General features: G+C 41.3%; 1 protein-coding gene across 3 annotated transcripts in view; it reads right to left on the minus strand.

The window, feature by feature from the left end:
- Positions 1 to 15034, minus strand: part of UVRAG (UV radiation resistance associated) — a 127427-nt gene that overhangs the window by 23769 nt on the left and 88624 nt on the right. The window contains exon 14 of one of the 3 annotated variants that reach the window (XM_075919536.1): positions 3939 to 11146. The exons of the other annotated variants lie outside the window; for them this stretch is intronic. Coding sequence (XP_075775651.1) covers positions 11108 to 11146 — 39 coding nt within the window. The 3' untranslated portion in view covers positions 3939 to 11107. Of the gene's footprint in view, positions 1 to 3938; positions 11147 to 15034 lie in introns of those variants that run through there. 3 annotated transcript variants of the gene reach the window in all.

A 15034-nucleotide genomic window follows, 5' to 3' on the forward strand; every position in this document is an offset into this window, starting at 1 on the left:
GTCTTTGCCCACAAAAGCTTATGCTCCAATAAATCTGTTAGTTTATAAGGTGCCTTAGGACTTCTCGTTAACCCAGAGTGACCAGCCTTGGTCCACTGAACATTCAGTGTTCACACATTTGCAGCTTCCTTGGAAGCCGCAAGTGCCAGCTTGCCAGTACCTTCTCAGAACACTGCTCCACTTGAAAGACCGCACTTAGATATGTTAATAAGGAAATCAAGCATATGTGGTATAGAGATTCAAGTAACACAGCAGCCAAATAGAATACTGGAAACAAAGGATTACAAATAAAGATTAATCATAACATATTATATAGAGCCTAGATTTAATTAAGGTACAGGCTCTCTCAGCAAAGTGAAAGCAGCCAGAGGGGGAGGGTAAGCAAGCATAGTGTGCAGAGGATGCAGCCTCCTAGTATCTTTTATTGGACTAACTTCTGTTGGTGAGGGAAGAAAAGCATTCAAGCCCCGCCGACTAGCTGCAACTCTCCTGTCATTGGACAAGCATGCTGCCAGTTGGCCTCAGTGAAGGATTCAGTAGGTCTCTTCACATGCCAGAACAAACCTTTACCTTTTATAAGTCTCCCTTCCTCTAGATTTTCTCTTGTATATTTTTGCAACTTAATTTGCATATGGCCCACTATGCAAACAGGCCTACATTGTGAGGCAGACAAATAGCCAGACAGGGGCAGGTGTCTTACCTCCAAGGAATGTCACCTCCTGGAGACCTGCCCTAACTCAAATCTCTAATTTTCAGTATTGATACATAGCTCCTTAAATGGAAAAAAAACAAACCAACCATGAGCTACAAGGTAGAATAAAGAGGATAAATCTAACATGTATCTTAGACGTCTGTATACCACAATAAGTAGTATGAGGAACAAACAAACAGGAAGAATTAGGAATGGTCTGAAAATGCAATTCAATGAAGTAAAAATGCACAGTGCCATATGTAGGAAGAATAAACAATTGTACAAATACTAAATGGGGAATAAAGGATCTGGGTTACAGTGGATCACAAAATATGAGCCACCAATAGGGATGTGAAGGGTGAACCAGTAAGCATTACCCTTAATGGGTGATGCTTATCGGTTCCAGTTAACTGGTGGCCGGAGCAGCTCCCTGCCTGCCACAGGTGGGGGGATTGTTTTAGCCCTGGTTCGCAGCAGGCTTAGATGTGCCACAGGCAGGAGTTTCTCCAGCCAGGCTGTAGCAGCCCCTGCAGCAGGCAGGAGAGGGGGAGGTATGTTACAGCTCAACCAGAGCACCCCTGCCTGCCTCCCTTTAATTGGTTAACCAGTTAAGCATCATGTTTAATCAGTTAATTAAATGGGATTCTGAATCCCTAGTGAATGTTTTCTGTGAGCTGTGCACTTCTGTAGCTGGTCAGGAGAGACTCATATGCCACCCCTCTGATTAGCAGAGTGTCCACAGCTAGATTTTTGTTGCTACTGGTGATGCACTTTCACACATGCTTCAGTGCACATAATTATTTCACATGTAGATGGAAAAGAGGGAACACTGGTAAACAATGCAACACTGTTGCAGAAATAGCAAACAATTATGGGATGTATTGGCAAGAGAATTCTGAGCAAGGCATCATTCTTCTACTCTACTTAGCATTAAGTCTCGACTGAAGTGTTGTGTCCAATTCTGGGCACCACACTTTGGAAAGATGTGGACAAATTAGAAAAAGTCCAGAGGAGAGCATAAAAAAAGATTTAGAAATCATTTAGAAAAAGAAAAGGAAAGATTGAAAAATTGGGTGTGTTTACTCTGTCCAAGAGAAGACTAACGGGGGATAATTGCCTTTATAAATATAAAAGTGTTTTCAAAACTGTTCTCCTTAAACACTAAAAATAGAACAAAGTAATGTTCAATTGAAGCATAAATAAATAAAATTAAATTCCCTCCCCTTCAGCTCAAGTAGAGCTTTCCCAAATTGATCTTTTCATTATTAGTGCAATTTAATGACTTTTTCCTCAACATGACAAACTCACCATCAAATACTGCAAAAACCAAATCCCAATGTGATACGGTCACTGAAAATAAAAATGCAAATAGTACTGCCATTCAAAAAACACAAATGAGAACTTACATGTTTTCAGAAAATTAGTTAATGACCACTGGAATTTTAAGGAGATACACTTATGGAGATAGTGGCTGGTTGGTACGAAGAAAACATCAGGGGAGGCAGAAAGAGCAGAAGCAGCCAGGACGGGGAAGCACTGAACTGTGAACCATGCGTGGAGTGAAGGAAGGAAGGAAGGAAGAAGATTCACCCATCCCTATTGTTACTTGTATTTGTGAAGTACTGCCCATAGTGCTGAACTTCCAGATATCAGAGATTTCATTGCTACCATAAAAAGTTGCCCATTCCAATAGGGCTTCCTTCCTCACATTGTATTTACACAACAATTAATAGAAAATGTCAATTTGTTCTAGGATTTGGAGTAAGTTTGCCCCCTTGCTGAATGTTACAAACACGACCATTCCAATTGTCTGAGGAAAGCGTTTCCATTCCAGGGCACAAACTCTTAAGCAGATTTATGTTCAGGTTTATGGACGTGTATCCTCAGACTACAGCCTAGTGAATGCCTAGTACATCACTGTTGACATATTAGTGATAAAATATTAATTGCTCTTTCCTTGCCCCTATATTCAGCTTTGTTTTCCCAAGCACTTTACAGATGTTACTACAGTGCAGAAAAATCTGTTGTACTCATGGAATGAAAAAAATAAGCTGACAATAACAAAGCAATTCAGCCTCCAGTACAAGCCTGCCCCCTTTCTGTCACTACAAAGACCTGAATTCACTTCAGTGGAAGCAGAATATGGCTATTTAGGATAGGTATGCACCAGTGTTCCCTCTAAGATTTTCGTTCCTTGGGCAGGTTGAAATTTCGTATAAGTAGAAATTTAAAAGGTAAGTGTGTGGATGTGTACCCACAAGTATAAACAAAAATCTTACATATAAATATATATTTTTAAATCAGTGTTTCTTAAAACTAAGTCTGAGGAACACCAAACAATTTCTTTTTTTAATGGGGAACACCAAGGATTTTTGTTGAGAAAAAAAAAGAAGCTTGCCCCATTTGAACTCTGTTCTCTTTGAACCAAAATTACATCCCCGACCTCAGTTTACTATGCGCTAGAAGTAAAAGTAACCCTCTCCAAGAACTTTTCCCACCATCCTCCTACCCAGAGGGGATGAGTTTGGCCCCCACTGAACCCTCTCTCCTTTGGTGCTGGTCTCTGCCCTTGTGCTTCACCCCCAGAGTCCCCTGGCACCTGCACCTTCCCTTACTCCTGCACCCTCCTGGTGCTTCCTTCACTGTGTCTGCACCCTTGCCCTCTTTCTCCCTGATACCCATCCCCTCACTACCCTCTGCCCTAGTTCCTCTCATGCCCATCTGTGCCCTCACACATGACTTACTCCATCCCCGCCTTCCTCATGCCCAACCCTCCTTTCAGGCCTTCTCCCAGTCTCTTGTGGAAAAGCAGCTGCTCATTAATTATGCAAATGAAGTGTGGCGATATTCCATGCCAAGCTTCATTTGCATAAGCTTTCCGCAAGAAGACTACAGCGTAGTCATAGCCTCAGACATCTTAGCTTTGGTGTACTCTGATTTGGTCCCTGCAAGGATCCATTTAATCATAAGGGGTTTTTTTTTTTTTAAATAAAATTCTTTGTCTCTTTTGCTGATGCCCTCTGTATTGTCATTTGGGAACTGCCTGCTTTGCCTCTACAGCAAGACAAGTGTCTTCTGCATTTGGAAAGAAAGTCTCTGCATTAAATGGGTTGGTTAAAGTTCCACTTGCTGCCTCATACCCAGCTACACAATTATTATTTTTAAATCTCAGTCTCCATTTATCACCACTCACCTAGAAATACACAATTGCTCTTCATTTTCTTTCAAAAAAAAAAAAAACAAAAAACCATGAGACTACCATAGGTTGCGATTATAAGTGAATAACTCAAGCACTGCAATATTTAATGGGAATTTTGAAATTCAAACCAATGCAAGTCTCAATTTTGAAACATTTCCATTCTTTTACACTGCCTTCAAGTTGAAGATAGTTTTATTCTGAATGGTGGAACTGGTCAGACGAAAGATGTTGCTACTGTGCTAAAAACCACAGCCTATCATAGCGACAACGTTGCCTTATTGTTTCCTGGTAGTCTCCAGTCTGTATCCCTTTGTATTGTTTTATTTAATTGTATGTTCATTGGGTCTGCAACTCTCCTTATTCTTTACAGCACTTAACACGAGAGGGTTCAAGTCCATGACTGGAATGCCTTAACACCACAATAATGTAGTCTACTGAGGTAGTTTGGGAATCTGGGATACAGAAATTAGGAAAGCCTCTAGACCTGGTGGGAGAATGTTGTAAGCAAGGGCGAAAGTACTTTTTATTCATTGTTCTAAAACTTTTCCAAAATCCAATCAACAGCAAACAAGCAGCCATTGTTTCCCACTCCCATTATCCAAGATGGCATTCAGCGATGCCAAATAAGCAGATTGGCTGGATATTTCTACAGATATGATCGGCAATTAAGTCAATGTTATCAGCTGAATATGTACTAGAAGGAAGATTTTCCAAGGCTTACAAGGCTCAATTCTCAAAGAAACTCCTTGAAAGTCAGGGGCCTAGCTGCCCTCTATGGTTTTGAAAATAAGCCAGACTTGAACATCCCATTCAGATCTCAGAATGACTCTTTCAGGCTCTGTGCAGGAGAACTACATTGGTTTGTTCTCTTCACAGAATACCGCTGCTCCACCTCAAAGAATCGGTTCTGTCACCAGGCAGAACCAAAGAATACAGAGTCCTTTTCAGGATAGGTATGTAAATACATCCTCAATCTATTAGAAAAATACCCAAAGTATCATTTAAATCTTACTTGAATACATTAGTTGCAGTTGTAGTTTACTACATTAAGTATGTGGCTAGGGAAACAGAGAACCAGGTTTAATTATTCTGATCTGTGGCAGGTTACTACACTCTGTGGTCACAATAGGCCACTTATGAAACGGGGACAAAACTGTAAAGCAAGACCACTAAACAATTTTCATCTCTAGATCATGGTATAGTTTCATTCAATAAACTGGACATGTAACAGCCTAAAAAAGGACACTAGTTTAAGAAAGCAATCTAAGCAGCCACACACACCACCAGTCTAAGGAAAGCAATATACAGTTTTTTCCTATTCTCATGGTCCTGGTCATATGCATACTTTGAGGTTAGAGAAAAGTAGGCCTCTTTTACACTGGCATCTCCATCTGGAATTTTAATACTTAGTCCTGTGGGGTTCCCGGACTCTTGTTTTTTAGCAGAAACTAAACATCTGGTTTAAATGTAACCACAGGAGAAAAGGTGGAAAACCTCAAAAAACACCCTATATGCAACACTATGACAGGCGAGAACTCACTGCTTTCCCCAAAGACAAAACAACTCAATTGTTTGTATACTGTATAATTGAGGGATGAAGAGGTACTTTAAAATTGATACAAAATTAGTGACTTAGGGTATTTCAACACAGGATAGAAATGTACTGATTTGTGATACTAGTACCGTATATAAACTCAGTTTTTTTGAACTGACACCCCTCCCCTTCCCTGCCACACATACCAACTTTTCATTGTAAACTAGGTGAAGGGTTAAGTTTGGAAAGTCTGGTGCATCATAACAGGCATTTGTATCTTTAATAATAATTATATATTCTGATATTTATTAAAGTCCCCACTTTTCCTAACCAGTTGCCAACAGTAATTAGTTTTAATTAGTTCTGAAATATATCATTCCAGTTAAATTGAAGAGGCAAAGAAAAAGGGCACTTAGACGGATAACTCTAAAGATTTCTAATGGGTAAATGATTTACTAGAGTAAAACAAGACAGTAACATCCAATTTATTGCAGCCTCACATTTGTATAATCATCCATTACATAGTACAATTTCCCTCTTCTATATTCTGAATTTACATTGTGATAAGTGAATACAAAGTAAAACATTCAATCTTGGCATTGCTATTTCTTTATGGAGACCTAACTGGTAGAAGAATTTGAATCTTTTGTACTTCTGGGAAACATGTCATTGCAACACTTGAAACAATACCTTGTGTTGTACTGAGGACACTGCCACTTTTGAAAAATGGCTATACAAAATGAACAACAATTTAAGTGCACAGGAAACAGACAGTTTCAACATATTAGAATGATAAACACTGGAATGATTAATGGTATATTGTAGAAAACACTAATTAGGTTCAGCAGGGAAGTATGCAGTGCCCGGCTTAGTACATACTTGGTGAAAACAGCTGAGAGTTCAATTGATTGCTGCCATTCTATATTTATCTGTTGATTGTTTCTTGAAATTTTATTCGTTTAAGGTCCCCTTATAATGATGTTAATTTATTTTCTTTATTCTAGGATGCATGAAGCCATTTTCCCTAACCCAGATAGAACAGCCAGATTCACATTACCACCTGGCCTAAATTTGTTTTACTGTGCAAAGCCACAATATTGACTGAAATTTTGCAGATCTTTTTCCTAATCTGTAAGCAGAATAGACATTTATACTAAAAGTGTCAGTTAAAGTTTATTAAATTAAAATATGCAGCACTCTCCCCTATAAACAATATCTACCTTGATTTTAAAACAGCCTTGTTTTTTTGCTAGGTATGTTAATATTAAATACGAATAGACTTTGCTACTGCACTGCTCAATTGCAGCTCTCAACTGTGTTCATATAAATGAAGACCTGATTCTCATGTTGGTACACACAAACTGGAGCAAATAATTTTTAAAATGTGAAAGCTGAAAAAAGGCATAAATTCTGTTGAAATGGTTAGAAGTCAGCCATTTATAGGGGGAGTTCAGATGCAATAAATACGGGAATACAAAAAAAAAATTCAGAGTTAGTTTTACAAGATCCTGGATCCCTTTTCTTAACATGAAAGCGCACTGGCCAGATTTCAGATGACTAAGCAAAGCAATAATCAAAATAAAAAAAGCGTTGTTATAATGCCTGCTGCTATGTAATCAACCTTGGGGAATCAAAGAAATTATGCCTGTTGCTATATAAACAGTCCTCTGTGTTTATACGTTTGGGGGGAAATTATAAAACTTCAGATTATTTGCTCACTAGCATGTTGCCTGCCTATATTTTATTTTATTTTTTAAAAGAGAGAAGGTGGGTGAGGTAATAGGTAATATCTTTTATTGGATCAACTTCTACTGCTGAAAGAGACAAGTTTTCAAGCTACACAGAGATCTTCAAGTCTCTGCTAAGAAAAATTACAAGTTGAGGGGGAAAAAAACCCACCATGAAAACTCATCTTCAATATGCTTTTAGGAAGGTCCTAACCAGAAAGGCAAGAACTGAAAGTAGAATTGTGAAAAGAAATCACAAATCGCCTCCACCTATGTGGAAGTTCCTTGAACACTGAATAAACAGCACATACATAAAACAATTTCCGGTCTTCTACTCTATATTTTAGAGTGTGTGTCTGTTTGATCAAGAATTCCTCCTAAATGACAAGAGCTGGGACCAAATTTGGCATACAGCTTCCTCTGACATAACTTAAAGCAACATAAGCTTGGTTGTGCCACTAAAATAGGATGTGCCTAGAATGGGATTACTTCTCAAAGAAAACGATATGTCTAGATTGGCGGGTTTTTCCGGGATACCAGAGGTCCCCCGGTAAAAACTCTGCTGTGCCTAGGGAACTTGCTCTTCTGCTCTTTTTTGCGGAAGAGCACATGCACTCTCTCTGGGAGCCCTGTATACCTCATTCTCAGTGGTTCTCAATCTGGGATACATGTATCCCGGAGGTATGCAGAAGTCTTCTAGGAGGTACATGAACCCCACAAGACAGGCACGCTGACATGAGCAATTGGCCCCCAGGCATGCAAAAGCCATCTGCCTGACGTATGGGTGGTGCTGTGCCTGTGCTCGCTGATGCCCAAAAAGCTGCCAGCTGGCACTCCTAAGTCACAGCCAGGGCTTCCACATACTTGCCAACTGTCTTAAGGGTACAAACCCAAAGGCCCTTACCCCGCCTCTTCCCTGAGGCCAGTGCCATGCCCCATCCCTTCTCTGAGGCCCAGACCACAGCCACTCCACACATGCATGCCTTCTTCACCGGGCTAGGACAGGGAATTGGGATATAGGAGAGGACACAGGGTCAGGCTCAGAGGGAGTTTGCCCTAGCCTACAGACTGCTCCCAGAGTATTGGTCTGTAGAGGGTAAGGAAGGTCAGGCTCAGAGGGAATGTGGGTTCAGTGAGAGGGCTCTAAGTTGGACAGAAAGGAGCATTGGGCTTCAGGAGGGAGTTTGGGTGTGGGCTCTGGGTTGGGGTGCAGGAGGGAATCGGTGGTTACCTTGGGAAGATCCTGACCGTGACTGGTACACCCTTCTAGCAGTGGTTCCTAGGTGTTGTGAGTCTCCAAGAATCACTACACGCAGGCACTGCCCCCCTAGCTCCCACTGGCTGCAGTTCCCAGCCAATACAAGCTGTGGAATTGGTGCTTGGAGTGGAGGCAGCATGCAGAGACTTCCCCCTTTTGGGGTCACAAGCATGTGCCATCTGCTTCTGAGAGCAATATTTTTATTCCAATTGATTTATAGTTATGATAAAGTCAGCAGTTTTTCAGTAATAGTGTGCTGTGACACTTGCGTATTTTAGGTCTGATTTTGTAAGCAAGTACTTTAAGTGAGGTGAAACCTGGGGGGATTGCAAGGCAAATCAAATTCCTGAAAGGGGAAAACAGTCTGGAACAGTTAAGAGCCACTGTCAAACCAAAGCGACAAAGAGTCCTGTAGCACCTTATAGACTAACAGATATATTGGAGCGTAAGCTTTTGTGGGCAAAGACCCACTTTGTCAGATGCATATAGTGGAAATATCCAAAGTCAGGTATAAATATGCATGCCAGAATCAGACTAGAGATAATGAGGTTAATTCAATCAGGGAGAATGAGGCCCACTTTTTCTAGCAGCTGATTTGGAGGTGTGAATACCAAAAGAGGAGAAGCTGCTTTTGTAGTTCGCTAGCCATTCACAGTCTTTATTTAATCTTGGCTGATGGTGTCAAACTTGCAGATGAACTGTAGCTCAGCAGTTTCTCTTTGGAGTCTGGTCTTGAAGTTTTTTTGCTGCAGGATGGCTACCTTTAGATCTGCTATTGTGTGTCCAGGGAGACTGAAGTGTTCTCCTACAGGTTTTTGTATATTGCCATTCCTAATATCTGATTTGTGTCCGTTTATTCTTTTATATAGGGACTGTCCAGTATGGCCGATGTATATAGCAGAGGGGCATTGTTGGCACATGGTGGCATATATTACATTGGTAGATGTGCAGGTGAATCCAGATGGTGTGGCTGATCTGGTTAGGTCCTGTGATGGTGTCGCTGGTGTAGATACATGGGCAGAGTTGGCACCGAGGTTTGTTGCATGGATTGGTTCCTGAGTTAGAGTTACTATGGTGTGGTGTATAGTTGCTGATGAGAATATGCTTCAGGTTGGTGGGTTGTTTGTGGTCGAGCACTGGCCTACCTCCCAAGGCCTGTGAAAGTGAGGGATCATTGTCCAGGATGGGTTGTAGATCACTGATGATGCATTGGAGAGGTTTTAGCTGAGGCCTGTAGGTGATGGCCAGTGGTGTTCTGTTGGTTTCTTTCTTGGGCATGAACCGCAGCAGGAGGCTTCTGGGTACACGTCTGGCTCTGTTAATCTGTTTCCTTACTTCATGTGGGTATTGTAGTTTCAAGAATGCTTGGTGAAGATCTTGTAGGTATTGGTCTCTGTCTGAGGGGTTGGAGCAAATGCGGTTGTACCTCAGTGCTTGGCTGTAGACAATGGATCGTGTGGTGTGTCTGGGATGGAAACTGAAGGCATGAAGGTAGCCATAGCAGTCGGTAGGTTTTTGGTATAGGGTGGTGTTTGTGACCGTCAATTAGCTGCACCGTGGTGTCCAGGAAGTGGACCTCCCAGGTAGACTGGTCCAGGCTGAGGTTGATGGTGGGTGGAAGCTGTTGAAATCGTGATGGAAGAATTCCAGAGTTTCTTTCCCATGGGTCCAGATGATGAAGATGTCATCAATGTAGTTTAGGTAGAGGAGGGGCGTGAGTAGATGAGAGCTGAGGAAGTGTTGTTCTAGATCATCCATAAAAATGTTGGCATATTGTGGGGCCATGCGGGTGCCCACAGTGGTGCCACTGGTCTGGAGGTATATATTGTCACCAAATTTGAAATAATTGTGTGAGGATAAAGTCACAGAGCTCGGCCACCAGTTGTGCTGTGGCATCAGGGATACTGTTCCTGACAGCTTGTATTCCATCTATGCGTGGGATGTTTGTGTAGAAAGCCTTTACATCCATGGTAGCTAGGATAGTCATAAACCAGGCATTTGACTGACAACCCTGGAGACTAAAGTCCTCCACCAGCCTAGACCAAGGTATGGCAGTACAGGCTGGAAAAAAAAAAAATCTCTAAACCAGAATTCTGTGCTCCAGCAGGACTATGGATGTTGCTGGACCAGGGAGTTCTGGTGTAGGGCCATAGGAAGGATCCCTGCAGGAGCTGGGAGCCCAGCTGGGCTGGCTGCAAGACGACCAGCGGCCAGAAGCCCTGCCACAGGAGTCTGGCTGAGCCAGCGGTAGAGCATCTGGAGTGCCAGCAGGCTCTGGTAGGGCAGCAGTCATCTGCAGTGATGCTGGGAGCCACGGCAGCAAGACCGAGGGCTGCTGCAGCAGGTCTGAAGGGGCCGGGAGCTCCAAGTCAGCCATAGACAGTTGCAATGGGGGCAGGAGCCCCAGAGGTGGAACTGCAGGCAGTCACGGTAGGGTTGGAGGGGCTGGGAGCCCCCATGGTGCTGCAGTAGGGCTGGCAGGCAAGAAACCCAGCATGGCAGTAGGTTGCTGGTGGGGCAACAGGGCTAGTGGCAGGGGGAAGCAGCTGGGGAGGCTGGCAACCACCAGGAGGAATCGGGCTGGGGTTACAAAAATGACCTCTCCTGGTCCGGAAAAATCCCTCGTTCAGGACCAATCAGATCCCAAAGTTGCCAGACTAGGGAAGTCCAACCTGTACAAACACTAGCAGAGAATTCTTCATGCTGACCTGCTGGTCTTACTGCTGGTATGGAACAGCTATACAAAAGAAGGGATAGAAATGAATGCTTTTGCTTTGTTTGACTTGCTTAAAAATTTGTATAAAACTCTGTGTGCGCTTTAGGATTTTATTTCACTAATGTATACAGTCAATATGGTTCTTGCTTAAGTGACCAACAATGTTTTAAACTGTTCTTCTTGGTATCTTTTATCTAAAAATGTTATGATTTTACTATTCTTTTGTAACAGCAATAAAAATATTTTGGGGAGGAAAAAAAACCTTTGCATAGAAATGAGAAAGTTTGCTCTCCCCTCCCTCGCCCCCCCCCCCCCCCAGCACAGCAGAATTGCACTAACGCCAAATTCAGCTAGTCTACAGACTATAATTCATGAACACAATTGATGTTTGCTCCCCATCTTTCAAGAAATCTTATAACTATATAAGTCTCATATTACTAATCGTTTTCGTTTTGTAAAAATAATTAAAGTATGTTCTCTGATCCATAATAAGACAAAATTAAAACCACAATTGTCAATGCAACAGAATTTGCTTAATCTCAGATTTGTAAATTTCCATAATCTGCAACAGTTTCACAGTTATTTGTAGAAATACGGTTCTATAATTCTGCAAACTTGAATTGATAAAAGCCGATTTTCATTAGATTTTGCTTTCACTGCAATATTGTTTAGTGGAGACTGCCCACAGATATTAAGTAAATCAAGTTATGGGAAATAAGAGTATGTGTTTGTGTGCATGCACATCACACTGTATATTTAATCATCTAGATCAGCCAAAAACTGTATTTCCTCTTGGACCCCACAGATTCAGATACTGGTGAAATTTTCATGAAAGTAAACATAATATCCCACCAGAGAGGTAGCCTATATTAGCACTCATAGTTTTAATGTATTTGGTATCCTAATAAGGATATGGAAACCATTGTGAATGAAAGACTAGGGGGAAAGGCCACTTGTGTAAGTGAAATATTCCTATAAACCTTGCTAGTTAGATTTCTTATAAAAATGATGATGAAGTACAGAGGTGGGAGGCTCAGAGGTGTCTCATACTCTATGATTACTTTACACAGTATAAATTAAAGCAGCAACTGGAGAATAGTGCAGTTACCAGCTCTTAAAAAAAATCCCAAAGTAATATCAAAACAAAATGCATAGAATTTTTACCCAAAGCTATTTTTATCATCTTATAGTTCTGTTTAAGTTACGACCTAAAACTCCAAGGTTGACGCCTCAGTATTTTTCAAACTCCTCAGTCTCATGTAGTTATATTTACTAGATTCCAAGACATGGGCACATTCATTTCCCATGATCTCATTCATTGTTAACTTTTACATTACAGTAAGCTTTACATCAATGATTGAAAGAGAGGGTCAGAAGGTCAAAAGCCCAAGCAGAAACATGTCATTACAAGTTTAACAAGATTTTCGTTTGGATACTTAATCCAATTTCCTTTACGTGATTAGTTTTACATTAATAATTTAACACTAAAAAGGAAAATTTTAGAGAACATCACCCTCCTTCCAATTTTAGCCTAAGCTAAACCACAAGCCTCTTTCACTTGTTCTCTTTGCTACCTGCTATAGATTATACTTTGTTGCTAGATTCAAAGTGTTGACCCATAGGTGGCAGTATTCAAACACTTCCACCCACTTTACTTATGCTTCTAGTCACACGTACCACATTTATCAGTTACCAAATGAATTTGTGTTTTAAGTATTTATCAATGCACAACATATAAGGGGTAATTTCTCCTTGGTCCAATATATTAAATATCAGCCATCAGACAATTTAAGTAAACACAGTAATTTCAATAATTACTGGGTGAGAGCAACGATCCATCTCACCCACTTCCCTGTCTTCCGACCATGTCTGGTGCCAGGTAATTCAAAGGACATGAACATAACAGGACCATTTATTTAGTGATACATTTCTTATCATTGATTACCAGCTTCTAGCATCCTGATTTAGAAAGGCACCAGCCCACGATCCGTGACTATCCTGGCCTAGTAACCTCTGATGGACCTCTCCATCAACTTACCTAATTATTTTTTACTTCCTTTATACTTTCGGCCTTCACAAAATCTCCTGGGAATAAGTTCCACAGGTTGACTACACATTACCTGAAAAAGTAATGCCTTATTAGCTGTTTTAAACCTGCTCCCTATTAATTTCATAGGCTGAGCCCCTGGTTTTTGTGTTGTGAACTCATAAAGAACACTTCCCTAATAACTTAGGACAATTATCAACCATAGTTTGAGGGCTGAGCTCATTTGTGTTAACTATGTTGGAAAGGGCCCCAAATCTGTACAGGGATGGTAGGCTCTTCCTGTTCCTAGATTGAGATCTGCTCCTTTAAAATTTAAGTTTTGGTCAGGGGTCAAAGTGGATTTGTGGATGTTCAATTGCATACACAATTTCAGGAAGAGATCTATGGCCTCAACACAGTTGTTCAATACATCAGCTTTCAGAGAGCAGACTTTCATCCAATTAAGGGAATACTAAAAATACCTTTCCTTCAGAGCTGCGCTGCTACTACTGAGGACTTTCAAGAAGAGCCTTAGGGCAGACAGTATTCCAAAAGAAAGTACTCTATTGAAAGTGGTCTTGGCTGACAATGAAATTTAAGAAACATCCGTGGGATGGGTAGCTAGTAATATGGAAATACACATCTTTAAGGTCATGGGCCAAGAACCAACCCCTTGTTCTTGTGACAAAATCACTGCAAGTGTCACTGCTTTGAGTCTTTGTGCCTACATATAGGTATTGAATAGTCTCCATCCTGCACTCATCTGATACCAGGAAGTACCTTGAATACAATCCCTTCCCTTTGTGTTGCCTGGAGACTGGTTCCACATTCCCAAATCTAAGAGAATATTTCTTGATGAAGGAAGCTCTCATGAGAGGAGTCCCCGAATGGGGAGTGGGGGAAAGGATCCATGTGTTGCCAGACCAGAGAGTCCCAGTTTACAAAGGTTCAATCTGCATCTCCAAACAATTAAACACATGGCTTTGAATTGGGAATGACACAGCAAAGCATGTTTCCCTAATAATGCTTTACAAACCTTGTACTGATCTACTTATAAATTCCACCTGACTTCTCCTGAGTGCAAGATGCAATTTTCATTTTTATTACCTTATTTAAAAAAATAACAGTTCATCTTTAGAAAAGCTTTGATTTCAGTAACTATACTAATATGGATCAGGTCTCCTCCTCACCTATACAAAAATCTGGAGTTGTTACAAAGCCATGAAGACATAAAGGGAACTTTACAGACTCTGCTTAAGAGAAAGAGGCTGAGGGGAATGCAACTTTGGCGGGGTGAGGGGGGGGGCAGGAAGGGGAACGAGGAGGAGAAAGGCTTTCCACTAACAAATGGAAGCGTGCTCTGAGACTTGGAGAACAGAGCTCTTTCTACAACACTACTAGCTCTGCCACTGACAGCCAGGCTTGTACAGTTTCATATAGCAGTGATGAAAGTGACCTTAGGAGGGTCTTAAAAGAGATTAACTTGATGGAACATTGGTTGACTTACATGTGTGGTGCTGTGGAATGTGTCCATCTCCTTGCTCTTATTCACAGCCTACCCCCAATCCCAGGTACTGGTGTTGCAAGAGGGAATCAGAGGTAGCATTTTCCTTTCCCTAGTTCCCCCTGACAAGTGTAGGTCCACTCCCCCATATCAGATCCCTACTGCATACACAGAGACATCTGGAGCAAACTGAGGCACTTTTCAAAGGTAGGTAGCTTTGAATAATTCTCAGGTGTCCTAAGATTTTTTTAAAGCCTACTTGAATTTGACAGTTCCCAACCCTACCTTCCAAAGTAGTATTTAAAAAGGGATACAATCTTGTGATCTTTCCCTCTAAGTCAGGAGTGGGGAACCATTTTTGGGTCATGGACTATTGACC

This window comes from Pelodiscus sinensis, chromosome 1 (assembly GCF_049634645.1).
Source record: "Pelodiscus sinensis isolate JC-2024 chromosome 1, ASM4963464v1, whole genome shotgun sequence".
NCBI classification, from domain to species: Eukaryota; Metazoa; Chordata; order Testudines; family Trionychidae; genus Pelodiscus; species Pelodiscus sinensis.